Source organism: Sciurus carolinensis, chromosome 8 (genome assembly GCF_902686445.1).
Source record: "Sciurus carolinensis chromosome 8, mSciCar1.2, whole genome shotgun sequence".
NCBI lineage: Eukaryota > Metazoa > Chordata > Mammalia > Rodentia > Sciuridae > Sciurus > Sciurus carolinensis.
In genome coordinates, this window is record NC_062220.1 from 133672216 (window position 1) to 133690948 (window position 18733).

The following is an 18733-nucleotide window of genomic DNA, read 5'->3' on the forward strand; positions in this document are numbered from 1 at the left end:
TCAAATGGACCCTAAGGACATCTTTAGCAAGGGACTCCCTTACAAGTGGAAGCTCTATGGAATATTTGAGAAGGGGATTTGGTCATCCTGGTCTTACTGATGGGTCACCTCTTCTTTTCGTCCTCCAGATCATCTCCAGGGAGGACACACTGGACCATCGGGATGCCTGCTGCCCTGGGGCTCTCTGGGTTGAGCTGTAGGGCAGCATTTTCTCCAAGGTTTCCAGGTCTGAGAAATTCATCACCACTCAGACTTCATGCCTCGCTGAGCTCTTACCTGTGACAGGTAACCCCATCCACCTATTCTGACCATTTGGTCAATGACAGTGGTGGCACAGACTGTTTTGCATTTAAGTGTACAAAGTTCATTGCCATCGTTTTGCCCTGTTTCATTTCAAGCTTCTGATATTCCTGGGAGTTATTTCCTCCAATAATTCAGGGGCAGGAGAGGTGAGGAGAAAGAGGAAAAGCCAAATTCCTCTGTTCAACTCCAAATCCACTGTTCCCCTCTTTACCCACCACGACCCGTTCTAAGTCCCTTTGGCACCTAAGTAACCTTGTCTGCATTCTCTGCACTTGGTTCAGAGTATAATCACATATAGAAATATTTAAATCTGGCATCTGAGTGTGTAGATCCGAGGTTCAAGGTCTGCCTCCATTGCCCCCGGGGCACCACCGCCAGGCCATGCCCTGGCCCATGGCTTGGGCCTCTATTCCCTGGCCAGACCCTTCTGACTTCCACAGGCCGCCTCACCAACCCCCAGCGGGGTCCCCAGGATCCAGTTACCCCCTAGGCCACACCCTATTCTCAGGACGACCCCTTCCCTTTTCCTGCCGCCTCACCCGGCTCACACCGTTCCAGACCACGCCCACGTCCCCGCCCCCTGCAGGCCCCGCAGGGCGGACCCAGGAGGTGACTCCGCCCCCAGGAGGCTTGGAAGGAAAACCTCGTTTCAGCACTCAGGAGGGGCGAACCCGAGTTCTGGAGTCCTAGCGCCACGCAGGCCGAAGGAGAGTCTGGGGTTCGACCGGGTGGGACTGGGAGAGGGAGCGCAGGTGGAGGTGGGCACCACCCTGTTCTCCCGGCCTCACCTCGTGATCCTCCGGGCCTCCAGGTGGCTCGGGGAGTCTCTCCGGCGCTTCCTCATGGGCGAGTAGGATCGACGTCTCCGCCGGGCTCGCTCGCGCTCTGGCTGCCGCGGGTCCTTCTCGCTGTACTTGGGGTCCCGTTCCCTGAAGGGGTGCGCGTGGTTACTGGGCTTTTCCGTGAGCATGTCGGAGAGGGGACACGCCCGTCCTTCTCCTGACCCGGCCTCTCCGCCCTACTGGGGCAGAGGACAGGCCCCAGGGAAGACGACCAGGCTGCTGGCCAGCACCGTGGGCGGACCTGGGCGTTGGCCTTGGGGGGTCCTTGGGAGGTCCTTACAGAGGTGCGAACGCAGCAGGGTGAGGGTCCGGTGCATGGGTGAGAACTGGGGGCTTCGAACACAGGGGTGGGCCCAGGTAGTGCTGAGCGGGCGAGGAGGCCGAGGACTGGCACCGAGTCCCCGGGGTGTGGCCGTGGGAGTGTTTGTGGTGGGTTATTAGGAACCGGGTATTTGGGCCTTGTTGCCACTTCCGAGTGGACAGAGAGCTGCAAGCCTGCTGAATGAACTCCCCATCTCTACCTGGACAGGAAGGAGGGGGCTTGGGAGCCGGGTCTGCAGAGCGGAGGCTGGGAGGCAGGGCCAGAGCGAAGTATCTGAGCGAAGGGTGTGGCCTGGGAGGCGGGGCCTGAACCTGGAGGCGGGGCCTGTACCTGCTGGGACTGTAGCGGGAGTAGCTGGGGCTGCGGCGGGATCGAGAGCTTCTGCTAGGCGGGCTCCTCTTGCCAGACTTGGAGGAATAGCTGGGAGAGCGGGAGTAGGACCTGGGAAGAGGGAACAGCTCCTAAGGAGCCTGCTAAGCGTTTGCGAGCGAGCGAGGTCCGGATGTCTGACGTTTTATTCACCTAGACCCTAGGCAACCATCACCCCCGCGCCCTGCAACCCCGCCTCCCTGGAGGCCAAGCGGAGGAACCAGGCCCTTCGCAGAGAATGAAATTCCATCACCCTTGGGTGGTTAATAATAATATGAACAACTTCCTCTTATTGAACGAACGAATGCTTATTATCCTGGCTATTTATTAGCTGTGTGACCTTGGGCAGGTGATTTCACTTCTCTGGGTTTCTGTTTCCTAATCTCTAAGATGGGTGTAATAATAGCATTTACCTTATAAGGTTGTAAATCAAATAAGTAAATTCAGGTAAATCACTTAGCCTATTGGTGTATATGCTAAATGCCAATTAGCCAACCCAGGTGAAATGTTAACTATGATTCTTATATATTTCATTATGTACCAGACATGGAACTGGTGCTTTGTGTGTATCTCATTTAATCCTCAACATATTCAAAGGTTAGGTATTGTTCTCAATCCTATTTTATAGATTGGGGGTGGAGGAGACAGAGGCACAGAGATGTGATACAATGGCTCACGATCACACAGTTGGCAGAGGGCATGAGTCTAGGTCTATTTGGTTCCAAAATGCTCTTGACTTCTGTGGATGACTGTAGTCCCCTCTTGTCCATGGTTTTAGTTACCCACAGCCAACCATGGGTTTCCACCATTAAGTGGAAAATTCCAGAAATAAACAATTCATAAATTCTATGTTGCATGCAATTCTGAGCATCGTGCTGAGATCTCTTGCTATCCTGCTCCAGATTACCAGGGTTGTGAATCATCCCTTTGCTGTATATGCCACCTGTCACATTGTAGCCATCTCGCCTTCAGATTGACTTTCATGGTCCCCCAGCGCTTGCATTCAGGTAACCCTGAGTTTACTTCATAATGGCCCATAAGTGTGACAGTAGTGAGACTGGCATTTTGGATATGCCACAGAGAAGCTGTAAAGTGCTTCCATTACGTGAGAAGATGACTGCTCTTGACTTAATAAGGAAAGAAAAAAAATCAGATGCCGAGTATGTTAAGACCTACGGTAAGGACAAATCTTCTCTGTGAAATTTTGCAAAAGGAAAAAAAAAATTCATGCTAGCTTTGCTCTTGCACCTTAAACTGCAGAAGTTACTACCACAGTGCATAAAAAGTGCTTAGTTAGGATGGAAAAAGCATTTCATCATAGGGTTTGACTCTTTCTGGTGGTGGAAGTCCATTGGGGGTCTTGGAATGTGTCCCTTGTGCACAGGGGAAAACTATATTATCGTGCATTCCAATTACAAATCCTATGCTACTTTCAGACTTCATGCCTCTCTGCAGATGATGCCCACATTTGTTTATTTGGTACTGGATCTGGACTCAGGGATGCTCTTCCCCTGAGCTTCATCCTTAGCCCTTTACATTTTTTATTTTGAGACGGGGTGTTCCTCAGTCACTGAGGCTGGTCTTGAACCTGTGGTCCTTCTGTCTCAGTCTCCCCAGATGCTGGGATTGCAGGTGTGAGCCTCCCAGTTTTGGAGAGTATTGTGAAAAAGAAATGGCTCATTCAATCCCACTGCCCTGGTCACAGCTGGAAATTGTTCTTGCCCACTTGCTTTTTGTGCATTGAGATGTATTATCAGAAAACCATTAACCTAGTCATCTGTAACCTAGATTAAACACATTGTTTCAGGTACCTTCTATTAATGACAAGGGATACTAATTTTCTGTTTCAGTCAAGGGGTGGGGATGAAACAGACTCATGGGCACCTGGGAGGGAAGGGCTTTGTCAGGCATTTCCATCCACAGCACTATACAGTGTCCCTTTTCTGCAAAGCCACATGAGTCATTTTTCATAGACTTAGAATCAGAAATAACTCCTTGCTTTTCAAGCAACTGATTCCATTATTATTATTATTATTATTATTTTGGTTAATGTAGCAATTAATAGAGTAATTTCTCTTTCTGCTTTGTTTGCCAGGGAGCTCAGAGGTCACATTTTCAGCCCACCTCCATAGCAACTATGTGCAACACAGGATGTATCTTTTGGGACTTAAACCTTCTCCTGGCTTGATTTTATGTTTTTCTCCTAAATTTTCCTTTTAGGCTGATCTGCTGTCCTGTTGACGTCCCTCTGTCATGTTAAATATTTTCGGCAGCTGTTTTGCCATCTTTTTGGGAATGGATTGGTCTTGAAATAACCAAGTATAATCAAGTGCTTTTTGATTACTCAGTTCCAGAAGAGGAATAGTCAGTCTGCTGCTTACTCCCCGTAACCCCAGGGAAGCTAGACCCCACGAAGCCATGGGTTGATTTGATTGGATGGAATCTTCCAGTTCTTGAGATCTCATGCCTGTACATTCAGTTACATCATTATCCTACAGGAAATCATCAAGCGGTTACCAATGGTGATTGAAATTGGGAGGTAGAAGGCAAAACAGCCATGCTATTCTTTTTCCTGATCCTAATCCCTGTAATGCGATTTCCTAGCCCTGCCTGCTAGGAGGAGTATCCATGCCCTGGATGGATCTTGTGACTTGCTATGGCCAATAGAATAGCAGAAGAAGTGTCATGTCTTTTCTAAGCCCAGGACTTGAGAAGCCTTGTATATCTCTGCTTTTTCTCTGAGAACCTTCCAGCACCATGTGAACAGGCCTGCTGATGGTCAAGAGACAACACAGAATAGAGACAGTTATTCTGGGACCATCCAATTCAGCCAACTTTCAGTCAACCCACCAACTGACCAAAGAAATGCAGTAGAGCCCAGGGAGAGTAGAAGAACCAGCCTGCTGAGCCCAGCCAGGAATTGAGTAAACGCTCTTTGTTTTAAGACTGCTAAGTTTGGGGATAACTTTTTATGCAGCAGAAGCTAACTGATACACATGAGCTCATCCTCATGCCAGCTGCAACAATAGCTACTGTCCATTATGTTCCAGTACATTCTAAGTGCTTGATGGTTCTCAGAACAATCCATTCTTTCATTTTGCCGATGAGAAAACAGAGACTCAGAGAGGCTCCAAGCCCCGCCCCCCAGCTGGTGATGGGGAGGCTGGTATTTGAACTCATCTGTCTGACTCCTCTTCCCCGTGACTCCAAGGACATTTCCAGTTACCTTAACTCACTGCTGAGGAGGAAAGCACAGGAGAGCGAAGGTCAAACTCTCACTCACCTCTTTCCAGAGGAGGTGGATCGGCTCCGGGTGTACCTGGGGGAGGCCCTGGGGTTTGGGGACCGGGAAGAGAGACTGGAGGGGCTTCGGGAACACTCCTTGATGGGGGTGCTCCGGGCCGTGGATGGTGCCAAGCTGGACTTCTTCTCCTCCACACATTCCAGACACGGCGACTGAAATCCTCTGCAGAGTGAGAACACACAGGGTCACAGAGCTGCCTGCTCCCGGGTACATCTCGATCCATGTCTCACCGCCCCAGCTTTGCTAGCCTGCGGGGTCTTTCCAGAACCTTCTTCACCTTTTCCCTTCCTGCAAAGACTTGCCAGGTGACAGATGCGAGAGGAGCAGAGACAGAAGGTGTGGGGCACATATCACTGTGGCCCCTTCAGAGTAGCCTAGTATCCTAGGAGGTCACCCGGCGTGGGCACCAGTGCTAAGGGACATCAAATCACATGGCGAGAGGTTTATTTCCTTTCTTGTCTTTGTCATTCCCTCTGATTACATTGATGAGAAAGGCCAGGCTGGGCGCTTAGTGGGTTTTTAACACTTCTCCAACACTTTGTAATCTCCCAAAGAGAGAGGAGCGGGCCTCAGGCTCAGCGCCTAAGAGGTGACTGAAACTAACTGGGATTAAATACATGGTTCCAATCACCTTCAACTAGAATGAAACAGGGTTTCAACTGTATGTATTTTTACAGGTGCCTTCTCTAGGACAAGGTATGGCCTATGGAAGGTTGTTTCAGATAGTATTCTAAGTTTTCCTAATGGAACAGGTGAGTTTATTAAATAAATCAGGACATGGATATGGTAAACATCAAGAAGGCGACTCATGGTTGGTTTAAATTTGGTCATTTGGTGTAGCCCACTTTGCAGATGGAGGAATTGAGGCTCCCCCGTTCCCCCCCAAAAGGTAGAGACTTGTTCAGAATCTCCCAAAGGACAGGGTGCTGTTTCCTGCATCCCCACCTTCTAGGGCCATACTGGACTCCTTTGGGGTTCTCTTAAGTACATTTTCAGTGGGATCGGGCCATGAGTCAAGTTCAAATCAGATTAATGGTTAAGGCTCATCAGGACCTGACCCCTGCTCAGCTCACTAGCTTCTGCTCTCGACTCGACACGTAACAGCCTTCTTCACCCTCCTGGAACGTGCCGGTTTCCGGGCCTCAGGACGGTCCGCCATCTGTAACCCTGTTCTCACCTGGCAATGCCTCCCCCTGCTTCCCACTCGCCTCTTCTGGAAGGCCTTTCTTGACAGCCCTCAGCCCCAGAGTGGGCTGGTAGGATCTCCCTACTCCCCATGTGTCCCCATTCCTCTAGGGCTCTTCTCCTGCCCCGGGCAATGAGCACCTCAGGGTCAGGCGTCTCGTCTCCCTGGATGCGACATCCCACCCTAGCACAGGCTTGGTGCATGTATCCCGGGTCATCCGTGGAATGAAGGCTTGGAACTTCTCATGCCCTGGGTTCTTTGCAGACATCACTGTTGAGTCTTCCTCGCAACCTTATAAAGCTGGTCTATGATCACCCCCAATTTATAGAGGAAACTCGGAAAGTGAGTTACCTGCTCAAGGCCACCGAGAGTCCCAGCTCTGAGCCGGCCAACTCCAAAGCCCTACCACCCAACTCCCTACCCCCAGTGTGTCTGGCTCCCTGAGTTTAAAGCTGACGTCTCTTCTATGCAACCCATGTTGACGGAGCCCTCTGCCTGGCCTGACATAAGTAGCAGCGACTGTCACCATCATTGATATTTCAAAGTGAGTGGCTGGGTCTAAATGATTTAATTTGGTGGTTCGTGTAGATCAAATGAAGCAGGTAACTGCTAGGGGCCTCTCAGGCTTGACTCCAGCTCTGGAGACAGATCCGAATTTGAATGCCAGCGCTTCCACGTGTTAACCAAATTTCTCAAACACCTGAGCCTCAGTGTCTCCATCGGGGAAAAAAAAAATTACTATTTATCCCTGAAAGGTTTGATGAGGAACTTGGGAAGATTATTCCTGGGGGCATTTTGCATACCACCTGTCATGAGTGTTAGGGCTTCATCAATATTAATCAATATTAGCTGCCCTTATTTTTATCGATTTTATTGTCATTGCTTTGCTTAGTTTCCCCCGCATAACAGCGCTGCAGTGTATCAGCGGACACCACCCCGTCCTCCCTCTCCCATCTGGGAACTTCACCGCCTGTTCTTGGAGAAGCTGACATTTGCTGACCCCGCTCTGGCTCTCAGCCGAGACTGGAGGCCAGGGATATCCCAGGGCGGGCCAATCAGAGCCCGGGGCCACATGTTCATGCCAAGCTGTTTGTGCAGGGCTGAAGCAGGCTCTGTGCTGGGGACAAAGGGTGCTCTGTCCTTGAAGAAGCTGTTAATCACGCCTGTGCTGAGGCCCTGGCCATCTTTTGATAACCTTGACTACGTGGAACAAGGCAGACTCCCATCTCCAGAGCAGGGAAAATCTCACTGCCAGGAGGTTGCATTTCCAGCCCTCCTTCAGCTCCAATAAAAAGGACCACACCATTTTTTCTGTCCCCAGTGCCAAGCCGAGTGTGTGGCATACAGGAAGTGCGTGCCTGGGGCCAGGCAAGGGATAAATAGCAGAACAGACAGTGCAGACTCAGTGGTCAGTGTTATTGTGACAGTCTCCTCAGCGATTAGCATTTGGCTGTGATTTCTTGAGACGCAGGGCGTGGTAAAGCCCTACAATTGCCAGCGGCTCATCTGCAGTTGTGTGAAGTTTTCTGCAGAAAAATTACATCTAGCGAGTGTGTTAAGATGGGCTAAATTTTTTTTTTTTTTTAAAGAGCTTCTACCTAAAATTGTATTGTGGTTCATCTACCTGTCTAGGTGCATGTGTTTTTAATGAAGCAACTTTATTTGTAGAGCCATTTTGGGAGAAATCCTAGTTTTTGGCTGGCAGCAATGAACGTCCCAAGTGTGTAAGGACAACTTGCAGGGAGGAGCGTTCTGCTTCTCCTACCTAGGAAAGTAAACAACTGCCCCAAATTGACCTAGTGTTACCAAGGGAACCCATATAGGAGCCTGGTGGTCTGAACCCCCGTGGTACATTGTGATTGGACAAGAAACCTATAAAATATATGGCTGTTCCCGCAGTAAACGAGTTTGCAGGCTGCTCGCCACAAGCCTGCTTCCACCCAACTCCCGGAGTCTGGGGGTCTTGACTCCGCGTCCTTACCTGTGTCTGCGCTAGCCTGGCACAGCTACAGAGCAGTTTTAGATTCCCAGCATAATTGAGTGGAAAGTGCAGGGAGCCCCCAGAGTCCCCTCCTCCACCTGTGCCTCACCCCCACCACCACCATCGCCCACCAGATTGGTGCATTTGTTCACAGTGACGGACCCCCACTTGGCACGCCCTTGCCATCCAAGTGTGCAGTCTACTTTGGGGTTCATTTCTTTTTAATCGACGAACACTGCTCCACTGTCTGGGTGTACCCCGGTTTACGTATCCATTGCCCTACGAAAGGACGCCTTGATTGCTTCTGAGTTTGGGCAATTATGAATCAAGCTGCCACCAACATCCACAGGCAGGTTTCTGTGTATGTTTTTGCTGCATCCGGGTAAATACTGTGGTATGTTTTCAAATGACAGCAACTTAAAATGAAGTGAACGTCTGACTTTCTGCTGAGGTAATGGATACAACGGACCTCTGCTTTTGCCTGCCCAACCTCCGTTCCTCCTGATATCAATACCTTGACTTTTCCTGCAGAGGAATCTGGGATGGATGTACTCTTTTGTCTCAGTGGTGGCATATGACACATTCTAGCTAAGAGTACAGCCAGAGTGACTGATCTAGGGGTGGGCAAATGATCTAAGCTGGACCAAGCACGGACAATAAGCATCTGCCCAGATATTTTGCTGAAATATTTGGGAAAGAAGCATTTTTCCCCATTGGCTGGCTAATCTGGTAGACTGTTAACTGCTCAGTATATTTGCCCACGCTCTGAGAGGGTCTGATTGAAAGTGAGGCCAATAGAGGAAGGAAGCAGAGCAGAGAACTGTATGTGAAAGACATATTCCCAACAGTATATTTTTTGAGCCCCTGGATCCAGCTCTACCTGAAGCCGCTTCCTCTGAAATTTTCAGAAAGTAAGCCAGTTTGAGTTTTCTGCCTCTTGCAAATAAGAGGCTTCTGGGAAGAGCCTGAGGAAATGTGACGAGAGACTAAGGTGGTGAAACTCAAGTGGGACCCTCTCTTCCAATCAATTGCACTGACCTTGACTCCCTGCCCTTGCTGGTGGGAGAGAGATTCTCCAGAACGGCCCCCTTGTTCTGGGGAGAGGAGGTGGTGAAGGAGTTCCCTGAATCGGAGGTGTTACCGCTGTTGAGCTCCTGGCTCTTTCTCAGGCCGCCGCTGGGGCTGTCCTTCTCCTGACCCCGAGACCTGGCCAAGCTGGTTTGCCCGGAGGGTGGTGAGGACGTATCGTTGCCTGAGTCGTATTCCTGGGAACGTCCTCGAGAGGTGGCGAGCGGGCTGGCTGTTTTGGTAAAGAGGTCAGCGGCAGACCCCAACCCAGTGATCTGAAAGTAAAAAGATCCATTGGACACTGCTGAGCCCCGGGTGGTGTCTAAATTACCAAGAAATGTTTACCATCATGATGCACTGTGACGAAAGTAAAGAGAGGAGAGGAGAGACGCCAAAAAACAAAAGCACAAATTCCTGAAAGAATACCACAGAAAGGAGATATATATATATATATAAATATATTTTTTTACCCCCTGCTATGATAACTGGAAGATTTAGGTATCATGCAGAGAAAAAGCATGCGATCCAGATTAAATGAAAGTAAAAGGAAATTATACAAAATTTAATTTCTAATGAATTAACTCAAACAAAAAAGAGACAACTCAATCGAAAGGGGGTGTAGACACCCTGAACCTAAAGCAATAATAAAAAATTAAAGAAGGGGAAGGGTGGGAGGCGGGGGTGGTGGGGGGGGCGTGAAAAGAAATAGGGGCTATCGGCCTAGGGGGTGGAAAAAAAATCTTGGAAACTAAAATAAAAAGGAGATAAAGTCAGAAGTTTAAACTTCAACCAAATCCTCAATTAATGGAACTTCTTTTTTTTTTTTTTTCTTTTTTTTTTAAAAAAAGAAAAAGTTGCCTGAATCGAACCCTCAACAAAAGTCACATGGGGAAAAGAAATGAAATCAAGATGAGCAGCTTTATTTTTTTGGTTCGTTTGTTTAAATATAACGTCAAGGTCACAAATGGACGTTGCAAAGAGTTTTCAACTAAAGGGGAAAAGAAAGGAGAGGGTCAAAAAAAAAAAAAAGAAAAAAATGTAAGTCAAATAGTCGGACTGAAAAAGAAATCAACAACAACAACAACAAAAAAAAGGTCTCTACAGGTTTTCGTGTGTGTTCTTTTCCCCTTGGAGAAGGTAGCTAAGGATCTTGAGTGGCTTCTAATAAATTCTCTCATGTCTTTGCGGATCATATCCACTTACCAAGCAAGAACTCCTCCTTTAGTAGGTAAGGTGTAAGAGAAAGGGAAGAGCGGGCAACGTGAGTCCATCATCAGAGTCGCAAATGACAAGAAAACACACACACCTTCTCTGCACACCCTCAGACGCGGCCCTGGACTTGGAGTGGGGGGCTCTTGGCAGGTGGGACCTCCATTCTGTTTGCTTCTCTCCTTCGGGGGACCTGACCTCGTTCCACCGGGTCCATCCCTTCCTGCCCACGTTGGCTCAGGACACCTTTGCTGCCTCTCTGCTCACGGGGACAGAGTGGGGCGTGGACTTGGGCGCGGGCACCCTGGGGGCACCGGGGGAGGGTGGGCTTCCCACTGAGGGCTTCCGGAGGAGGGGCTTGGAGATCTGGCTTTGGGGTGCCTGGGAGCGAAGAGAGGCCTCCAGAGCCCTGTACGGGTCTAGGAGAGACGCAGGAGGAAAGAAGGACGGCCGGCCGGCCCTTGGGAAGGTCACCCTGAAGCAGGAAGGAGGGGTGTCTTTGCACGCTCGGATCACTAGCGTGGCTGGGCTGCGACAGGAGTCTTTCTTCTGACTCCCGACAGCAGTACCGTGCTCACGGGAGGGATCCCGGCCCCAGGCCTGCTCCGGTGGGGTCTGGAAACCACTCCCCACACTGCCCCCCAGGTACCTGGGGATCCCAGACTTCTCTGCTCCAAGGGTCCCTGCGCTTCCTTCCGGGGCGTCTTCCTATGGCTCATCCACGGACCTACTTTCCCCATGTAGACCCTGCACGAGCGCGCACGCTCCAGTCCAGGGGTCATTTGGACAGCGCTGGGGTGGTCAAGCTGAGGCGTCCGGGTGCGTGTGTGTGAGACCCACGGAGGGGGAGGATGGAGCCAGAGGTGGGGAGCAGAAGGGGGGACCCTGGTGCAGGGTCTCCTCACATTGCCATCTTGGCTTGAAGGGCCCGAGATTCTGAATTCAAAGCTGGCTTTCAGATCATTCTGAAGGTACGTTTGTCAAGACAGGAGGACGTATTTTATCTGAGTTCATTGGCTTGATTTACGAACCTTTAGACATAGACCTTCAGTAATCTGGCCCTGGGCTCCACACACATTAGGACCAGCTTTGCCCTCAAGAGCCTACGTTGCCCACCCCCCCGTTTTATCCCATGCTCCTGGGTCCTAAGAAGGGGACTTCCTGAAAACCATTTCTGCCTCCTCTGCAATTGGTCGCGACCATGTGTCACAGAGACACCGGGATTGGGATTGTGAGGATGGACGGGATTGGCCCAGTCGGCTCCTGGGGCCAGGGAGGGAGGATTCTCCCAGAAGGCTGTGCACCCAAGCAAGGGAAAGGCCCAGCTTTACCGAATTCCGCCCAGGGCGGCTGCCTCTTCACCTTCTCGCTGGTCTGGCTGGCTTTGTTTTGGAGGGGGAACCTCGGAATGCGGCTGCAGACTTCCTAACAATAACGCCCATCCCCCACCCCCCATCCTATCTGGCTTTGGCTTCGCAGTTAGGGTGACCTGCCCTTCCCATCGGGGGGCCCAGTGGGCACACTGTGTATTTCCGCCTCCTGCATCAGGGATGGGCACGCATGGCGCCAGGCAGCCTGACCCTGGGGCCTGGGCTTGCTGGTGGGGGTTTGGGCTGGGGGTGGGTTCAAGGAACCTTTGCCCCCGAGCTGTGCGTGTTTGGTGGAGGGTGGATCAGGCCAGCCCGTCTTGGGAACGAGGCTGGAGGTGACTCCAAAGGCCGGGACTGCGAGGCCCATGTTCTCCAGCTCTGGTGGCCTGCTCCTAGGGACACCCAGGCTGCGTCTTTTGTGGGTGCTTGTTCCCAGTCTGGACTACCGAGTCTCAGCACTTTCTCCTGGTGCCTCCTGGGTCTCCATGGCTGTGAGGTCCCTCAAAGCTGGTGGATTCAGAGCAGCCTTGGCCTTGTTCCCCTTCCCCACGCCCCCCTCCCCACCCAACTCGCAGGGGTGTTTTTCGGGCCTCCGCCTGCCCGTGTCTTATCCTCTTGTAGTCTGTACGGTTAGAACTGAGAATGCTACAAGCCAGGACGCGTCTCCTTCACCACCAGACAACAGAGATAAAGGTACCGCTCAAACGTCCTCACTGGGTTGACCGTGGTGCCGGAAAATACCAACCCCCGCTGTTCCTTTAAAGGTCCCATTTCTTTGGATGAATCAGAATTCTTTGACACAGATCCCAATGTCCTTTATGACCCAGGCCTGCCTAGTTCCTAAACCAGCCCTGCAAAGTTCACAGACCTCATCTCTTCCACCCACTCCCGCCTCGCCTCCCACGACCCAAGCGAACCAATCTGGCAGTTCTTGGTTCCACCACCCCATCTTGCTCTCCCAACCCCAGGCCATTTGTACATGCTATTTCCTCTTCCTGTCTCTCCCACTTGATGTGACTCTATTTATTCATCCTCTAGGTTACACATCGCCCTTCTAGAAAGCCTTCTTTGATCCCCAGACCAGGATAGAATAATACTCTGTACTTCATTAATTAAATCATTCATTCATTCATTCATTCAATCTTTTATCTATTCACTCACTCAAAAATGAGGGCCATCTGTGTGCTATCAAGCTGTTACTCAATAGGGGTACCTATTCTTTAATTACCCTTCTCTCCATAAGGGTGGGGAGTCTGCTGAGCACAGGGGTCCTGACAAGGCTGTGCCCTGTTACTTCACTGGTGTCTGGCACAGAATAGGTGCTCAAAAGTCCTGTCTAAGGAACTTGGTCCTCTAGTGGCCTCAGTGGACACATCTTCACCTAATTCATTGGTGGAGATGGTTGGGGGACCAGGCCCTGGCAGAATCCAGCTGAGTGACTGCCAATTTGGGGGATCTGATCATTTTTGAGGAGGAACTGGCCTCTAGCATAAGGAAAACAGATCTATGAAAAGTGTCGGGGTCTGAAGAGCAGGTCAGGCTGGATGTGTGGGACACTTAAGGATCAAGTTTTAGGGCCAGGCCCACGGCAGAGAGAAGGGATCTGCTCAGCTCATTCTCTCCTTCCTCCGGACACTTCTCTGACCCTGGTCTCCAAGAGAAAGTGCACAGAGATTCTGCTCTGTTGGCTCCAGGTTCAGGTGGGGTGGGCTCTGCGGAGTCTTCTTGCTTCTCTTCCCATGCTTGGCAACGAGGAGGGACTGGGTCTGGTCATTGGCACCCGACGGGGCTGCTAGCCTATACCAGGGCTCTGTTCAGATGGTGACGGGCGAGGAATTTTAGAAATTCCTCTGGTTGGGCGAATTAGAAAAGTCATACAGCTGTCTCTGGGCGGAGGAAGCCCTGCATGGGTACCCAGGGCTTGGTGAGCGGAGGGTGGGTGGGTTTCACCTCCCACTCGCTCTCTGCCTCACTTGCCAAGGGCAAGGCCAGCATTACCTGGCGTTCGCGGTGGGCGTGCGTCTTGTGAATCTCCCTGTATTCGACCTGCTCGGCAGATCCTTTGGCAAGGGAGGAAGTCGTAATCTAAAGATATTCCTTGTTTCTCATTCCAACTGCACCCTGTTTGGCTTGGTCTTTACAAGTCTGGAGAGGCTCTGTTTATAGAGGACAGGGGAGGCCGAGGAGACTTTGAAATGCCAAGGAGACTTTGGCGTCAAGAAGGTCACGAGGGGTGGCCCATGGAGGCTCCCGTGTCCTTGCCTCCCCCTCCCATCGCTGGGCACCTCCTTCCTAGCCAGGTAGCTCTTCTGGCCTGTTAGATGCCCACAGTCCCCACTCGACCTGGACAGGAGAGGGCAGCTCCCGACCCCTGCGCTCCATCACCTCATTTAGAGAAGAGCTCTTCTTCCTCTTGGGAATTTCTAGGCATGCAACTGCTCTCTGCCTCTGCATCACTGGCTGGAAAATGGTCCCCAAGATCCCTGCCAGCAGGAGCTACCTAGATACCTCATCCTCCTGGTACCCGGGACCACCAGGCAAGACCTGGACCACTTGGACCAGGCTCTCTTCTTCGGTCGGGTCTCAGACCTTCCTGCATCTCAGCCCTCGCTCATCCTTCCTGTCTTCCCAAAAGCCAACCTTGGGGATGCAGCGGGAAAGACCCCGTAAGATCTGCTTCATTCCCACGTAAAATAACTCCTGCCTAATCTGGGGTCCCGGAAATTGAGACAGGAAATTTGAGTGCTGACAGGTCATTCAGGAGGGGAAGGAACCACTGCAGGGCAGTAGGAACATGAGGTGACGCACGTTATCAACCCACAGGGTGGGCGGCTGGAGCTTAATCCTACCGGGGACACCCAGGTGGCAACCGGCCAAGAACAGACACTGGTTAATCCCCACCAAGGAGACGGGGAGCTGGTTATATTAGACACCAGTTCTCCAGTCCTCACGGGTTACAGGCTGTCCCCGGGGCCGTCCGTTCTCTGGTAGGTCCAGACTAGCCCCTAGGTGGGCAGTGTAGGCTTCGGTGGCCAGAGGATGCCACCTGCAACCTGGAAGTCAGCTGTGTGCCCTGAACTGGGAAGGGTAAGGGGAATGGAGTGTGTGCTTCCGCGCCCCAGATCAGCAGCGGGACACAGGCCAGCCCTGTCCTGCTTGATTTCAGATACGCTTTCTGTAGCCCACTCGGCAGGTTTGAAGAGACATTTGAATCAACCACCAACAGGTGTTGAGTGGGGGTGGGGTTCATATAACAACCCCGTTCCCAGGTTTTTTGTTCTTGTTTTTTTTTTTGAGGTACCAGGGCTTGAACTCAGGGACACTTCACCTCTGAGCCACATCCCCAGCTCTATTTTGTATTTTATTTAGAGACAGGGTCTCACTGAGTGGCTTAGAGCCTCACTTTTGCTGGGGCTGGCTTTGAACTCGCGATCCTCCTGCCTCAGCCTCCCGAGCAGCCGGGATGACAGGCAGAAAACCACCGTGCTGGTCTGCTTCCAGTTTTTGGTTGGAAGATAAGACACGAACCTCTACCTCCTGGTGATCATCAGCTTGAGAGCAAGCCCAGCGGCTCCTCACAGATGCCTGGCTAACCTGGCCCCACGGGGATATCTGGACTCACCTGTTGGCTTCCTGCCCTCCCACCTCTGCGTCCCCCTGAGACATCAGAGTTTGAGGCCCTGTGCTCTAAAGGCCCAGGGCCACCCGGATCCCTCTGTAAGCAGTAGAGTGTGTGTTTCATCTCTTCTTCCAGAACAAGCCTGCTCCCGCCCCCGTCCCAGCCCTATTAATCCCTGGGGGACTCTCTCAATGAAGGAAACCAGGAGACCAGAGCCATCGAGTCGGATCCGACAGCCGGAGCTCTTACAGACTCTCCCCCTCTGGATCAGAGCTCTCAAGCTCAGATTTTTTTTGTTTTTTCCTTGAGTTTTGCACCAACCCACAGCCACTAGGGAGAGTGAACAAATATTTCTCCTTTCTTCCCCAAGTCCCCCGATGCGACGCTTTTTAACTCAAGCCGGCTTCATCTCCTTATTCCCTCATAGAGTCCACGCCAACACTCGGGGTTTTTCTAATAAGTAATTAAATTCCCCCATCACGAACCCCAGCTCCCCAGCGTTGGCTGGGAATCTCTCTCAGCCCTCCAGGGGAGCCGGTCCTGTTATTTATTGTTTTTGTTTCAAATCATTATTTAATCAAGAACGGGAAAAAAGGCAACCTCTCACTTACACTTCAAAATTTAATTTCAGCTGAATTCCGAGATCAAGAGGCAGCTCGGCCTAATAGGTTACGAAAATACAATCAAGAAGAGAATTCCAATTAAACTGAACAAGTCCATTTACGGAGCTTCAGATGGCCCCGTGGAGAGAGGCAGCTATAAATTTCCCCCCTCCCTGGCATATGGGGCGCTGGGAATTCTCATGTGAGGACAGCACTGCCTGGCAGAGCCGCCAGCTAGAGGGTTTCTGGTTATTTCTTTAAAAAAGAGATCCTTTTGTTTCACAAAGACATTAAGTTTATTTTTCTTGCTGTTGTTCATCTTTCCTTGCACGCTAATTAGGAAGACAGTCAGAGAATGGATTCATTGACCTGTTGGGAGTTCATCTGCCAGGAGGAGGGAGGGAGTGCAGGAAGGGAGGGACCCGCAGGGGCTGATGGGAAGATGATAAAGTCCTTTAGGACCAAGGCCATCCTCCCCCCGTCCTGCCGCTGACCTGGTCCAGGGGAGGCGATCTGGTCCCCTCCTTCCTTCCCGTCAGCCGGAGCCTGAAGGGCAAGGTCACATCTGGCTCCCCTATCTCTTTCCACATCAGTCCAGTTAGGCAAATTTTTACCCCAGCCCAGATGGAAGTAAGAAAAAGTTCTACCGAATGAGTTTTTCATGCAGCTAAATTCATTTAAAGACTCATCCTTTTTTGCCAAGATCATGTCCTTCCTACTCCTTTAAGGGTGGGGTGTCAAATATCCTTTTGGTGAAAGAAAATGTCGGTTTTCTTTCTTCCATCCTGCCTCGGCAAGAGCAGATAGAACCTTAGTCTCAATGTGAAGCTCCAACATCCTTATTTAAAAAACAACGACTGCCCCCCCCCCCAGCCCGGGCCACCTCCTCTTCTGCACTTGATGTTGAGGCTCCCGGGGAGCAGAAGCTTTTGCAGAATGTGCGAGAGTCAGGGTGAGGGGTCCCAAGGGCCTGGGCCATCCACAAACTCCACATGCCCCCACCTCGGCTTTCCGGTCTACAGAATGGGAAGCACATTCGCTCTCTGCCTTTCCTCTGGGAGACTGGGAAGTTCACCTGTGGCCTGGATCTCATCCGGCTTTCAAGGCCAGAGATCACTTTGGGGCTTGTTGGCAGTTTCAAAAAGTTGCTATTGATGCTGAATAGTGACATCAGCAACCGCTGCCTACTGAGCCTTATATCCTGAGTGCCAAGACATACTCGCACACAGAAGGGAAGCTTCATGTCAGCAGGAACCACATCTGTCTTGTTCACTGCTGGTTTCCAGCACCGGGAAAGTGCCTGGCACATAGTAGGTGCTTAACGCGTATTTTAAAATGGAATGGATACCTTATCTCACATCATCCTCTTAACGACCTGTAAGAAGGTGTGACTGTTAGTACAAGGTACAGATGAGGAGACCGAGACCCAGAGAAGGGAACTGTCACAGAGGAGATCACATAACTAAACCAATGGGTCCCGAGGTTAGACTGTAGAGGTTCAAATCCCAGCTTCTCTCTTTAATCGTTGCTTTATGCTTGATTTTTCTAGGTTCTAGTTTCTGCATCATAAAATGGAGATATTAGTGGAAGTTCTCCTGAAGGGCTGTTATAAAAAGTAAGCGAGATACCACCCCAGGTAAAGAACTCAGCCCAGCGTCTGGCACATAGTAGGTGCTCAGTAAGCAGTAGCTGTGGCTGTCACTCAGTCATACAGAGAGACAAGACTGAAGCCTCCAGAGAGCCCGGATCTGCTCTGAAGCCCGCGTCTTGATCGCCAGCACTCTCTCTGCCTCCTGCCGTTCACAAGATCAAGAGGCTCTCTTCTACAAACTCTACAGTCGCCATTTATTTTCTTTGTCATCTGTGTGATTTTTTACTGGACAAGACGTCTATTCTATGGCAACCATCCACCCAGGTTGGAGGTACAAGAGATTAAAAAAGAAAAACAGAGTCCTGTCCTTCTGGCTGGTCCAGCTTCAGCCTTGACCAGTCCCCTTGGAGATCCCGTCTCGAGTCACCAGAGCCTTGATGGAGAACCCCAGGCAACAGGGAAAGGGCTTGGCCGAACCTTAGGTCTGCCAGGCTCCCTCTTATCCATCGCTGGCCGTAGAAGCAGCTTCTCAGGCACAAGCCCTGACTCACGCCAGCTCCCTTTCCTCCTAGTAGAGCTACCCAAGTCCCTTTCCCCCTCAGAGCCTCAGGCTCCCCATCTGTACAAGAGGGACAATAACTTCAGTTACTTGAAAGAACTACGTATAGTACAGGACGATGCCTGGCGCATAGCGATACCCCTTCCTCCTAGCCGTGGGCCAGCTCGACCTAACGCACTCCTACTCATCCTTCAGAGCCCAGCACAGATGTCCCCTTATTTACAGAGCCCTCCGGGACATCAAGACAGCACTGGCCAAATCTTCCACTGTGGTCCACGACATCGCATCTGCTTCCATCACTTGCAGGGCTGAGGTTCCAAATACTCCCCAACTGGCGGGGTGCGGCCTTGACGTTGAAAAGGATTAGGTGTCACGTTTTAATGGCCGGATCGTGAGAGGGTCTGGATG

At 51.1% G+C, this 18733-nt stretch overlaps 1 protein-coding gene across 1 annotated transcript in view; it reads right to left on the reverse strand.

The window, feature by feature from the left end:
- Srrm4 (serine/arginine repetitive matrix 4) overlaps window positions 1–18733 on the reverse strand; it is a 149385-nt gene that overhangs the window by 6713 nt on the left and 123939 nt on the right. Inside the window, exons 9-12 of the mRNA XM_047562684.1 lie at window positions 9346–9650; window positions 5120–5302; window positions 1798–1908; window positions 1092–1232 (exon numbers count right to left, since the gene is read on the reverse strand). Of these exons, the coding sequence (XP_047418640.1) occupies window positions 1092–1232; window positions 1798–1908; window positions 5120–5302; window positions 9346–9650 (740 nt within the window). The remainder of the gene's footprint in view (window positions 1–1091; window positions 1233–1797; window positions 1909–5119; window positions 5303–9345; window positions 9651–18733) is intronic.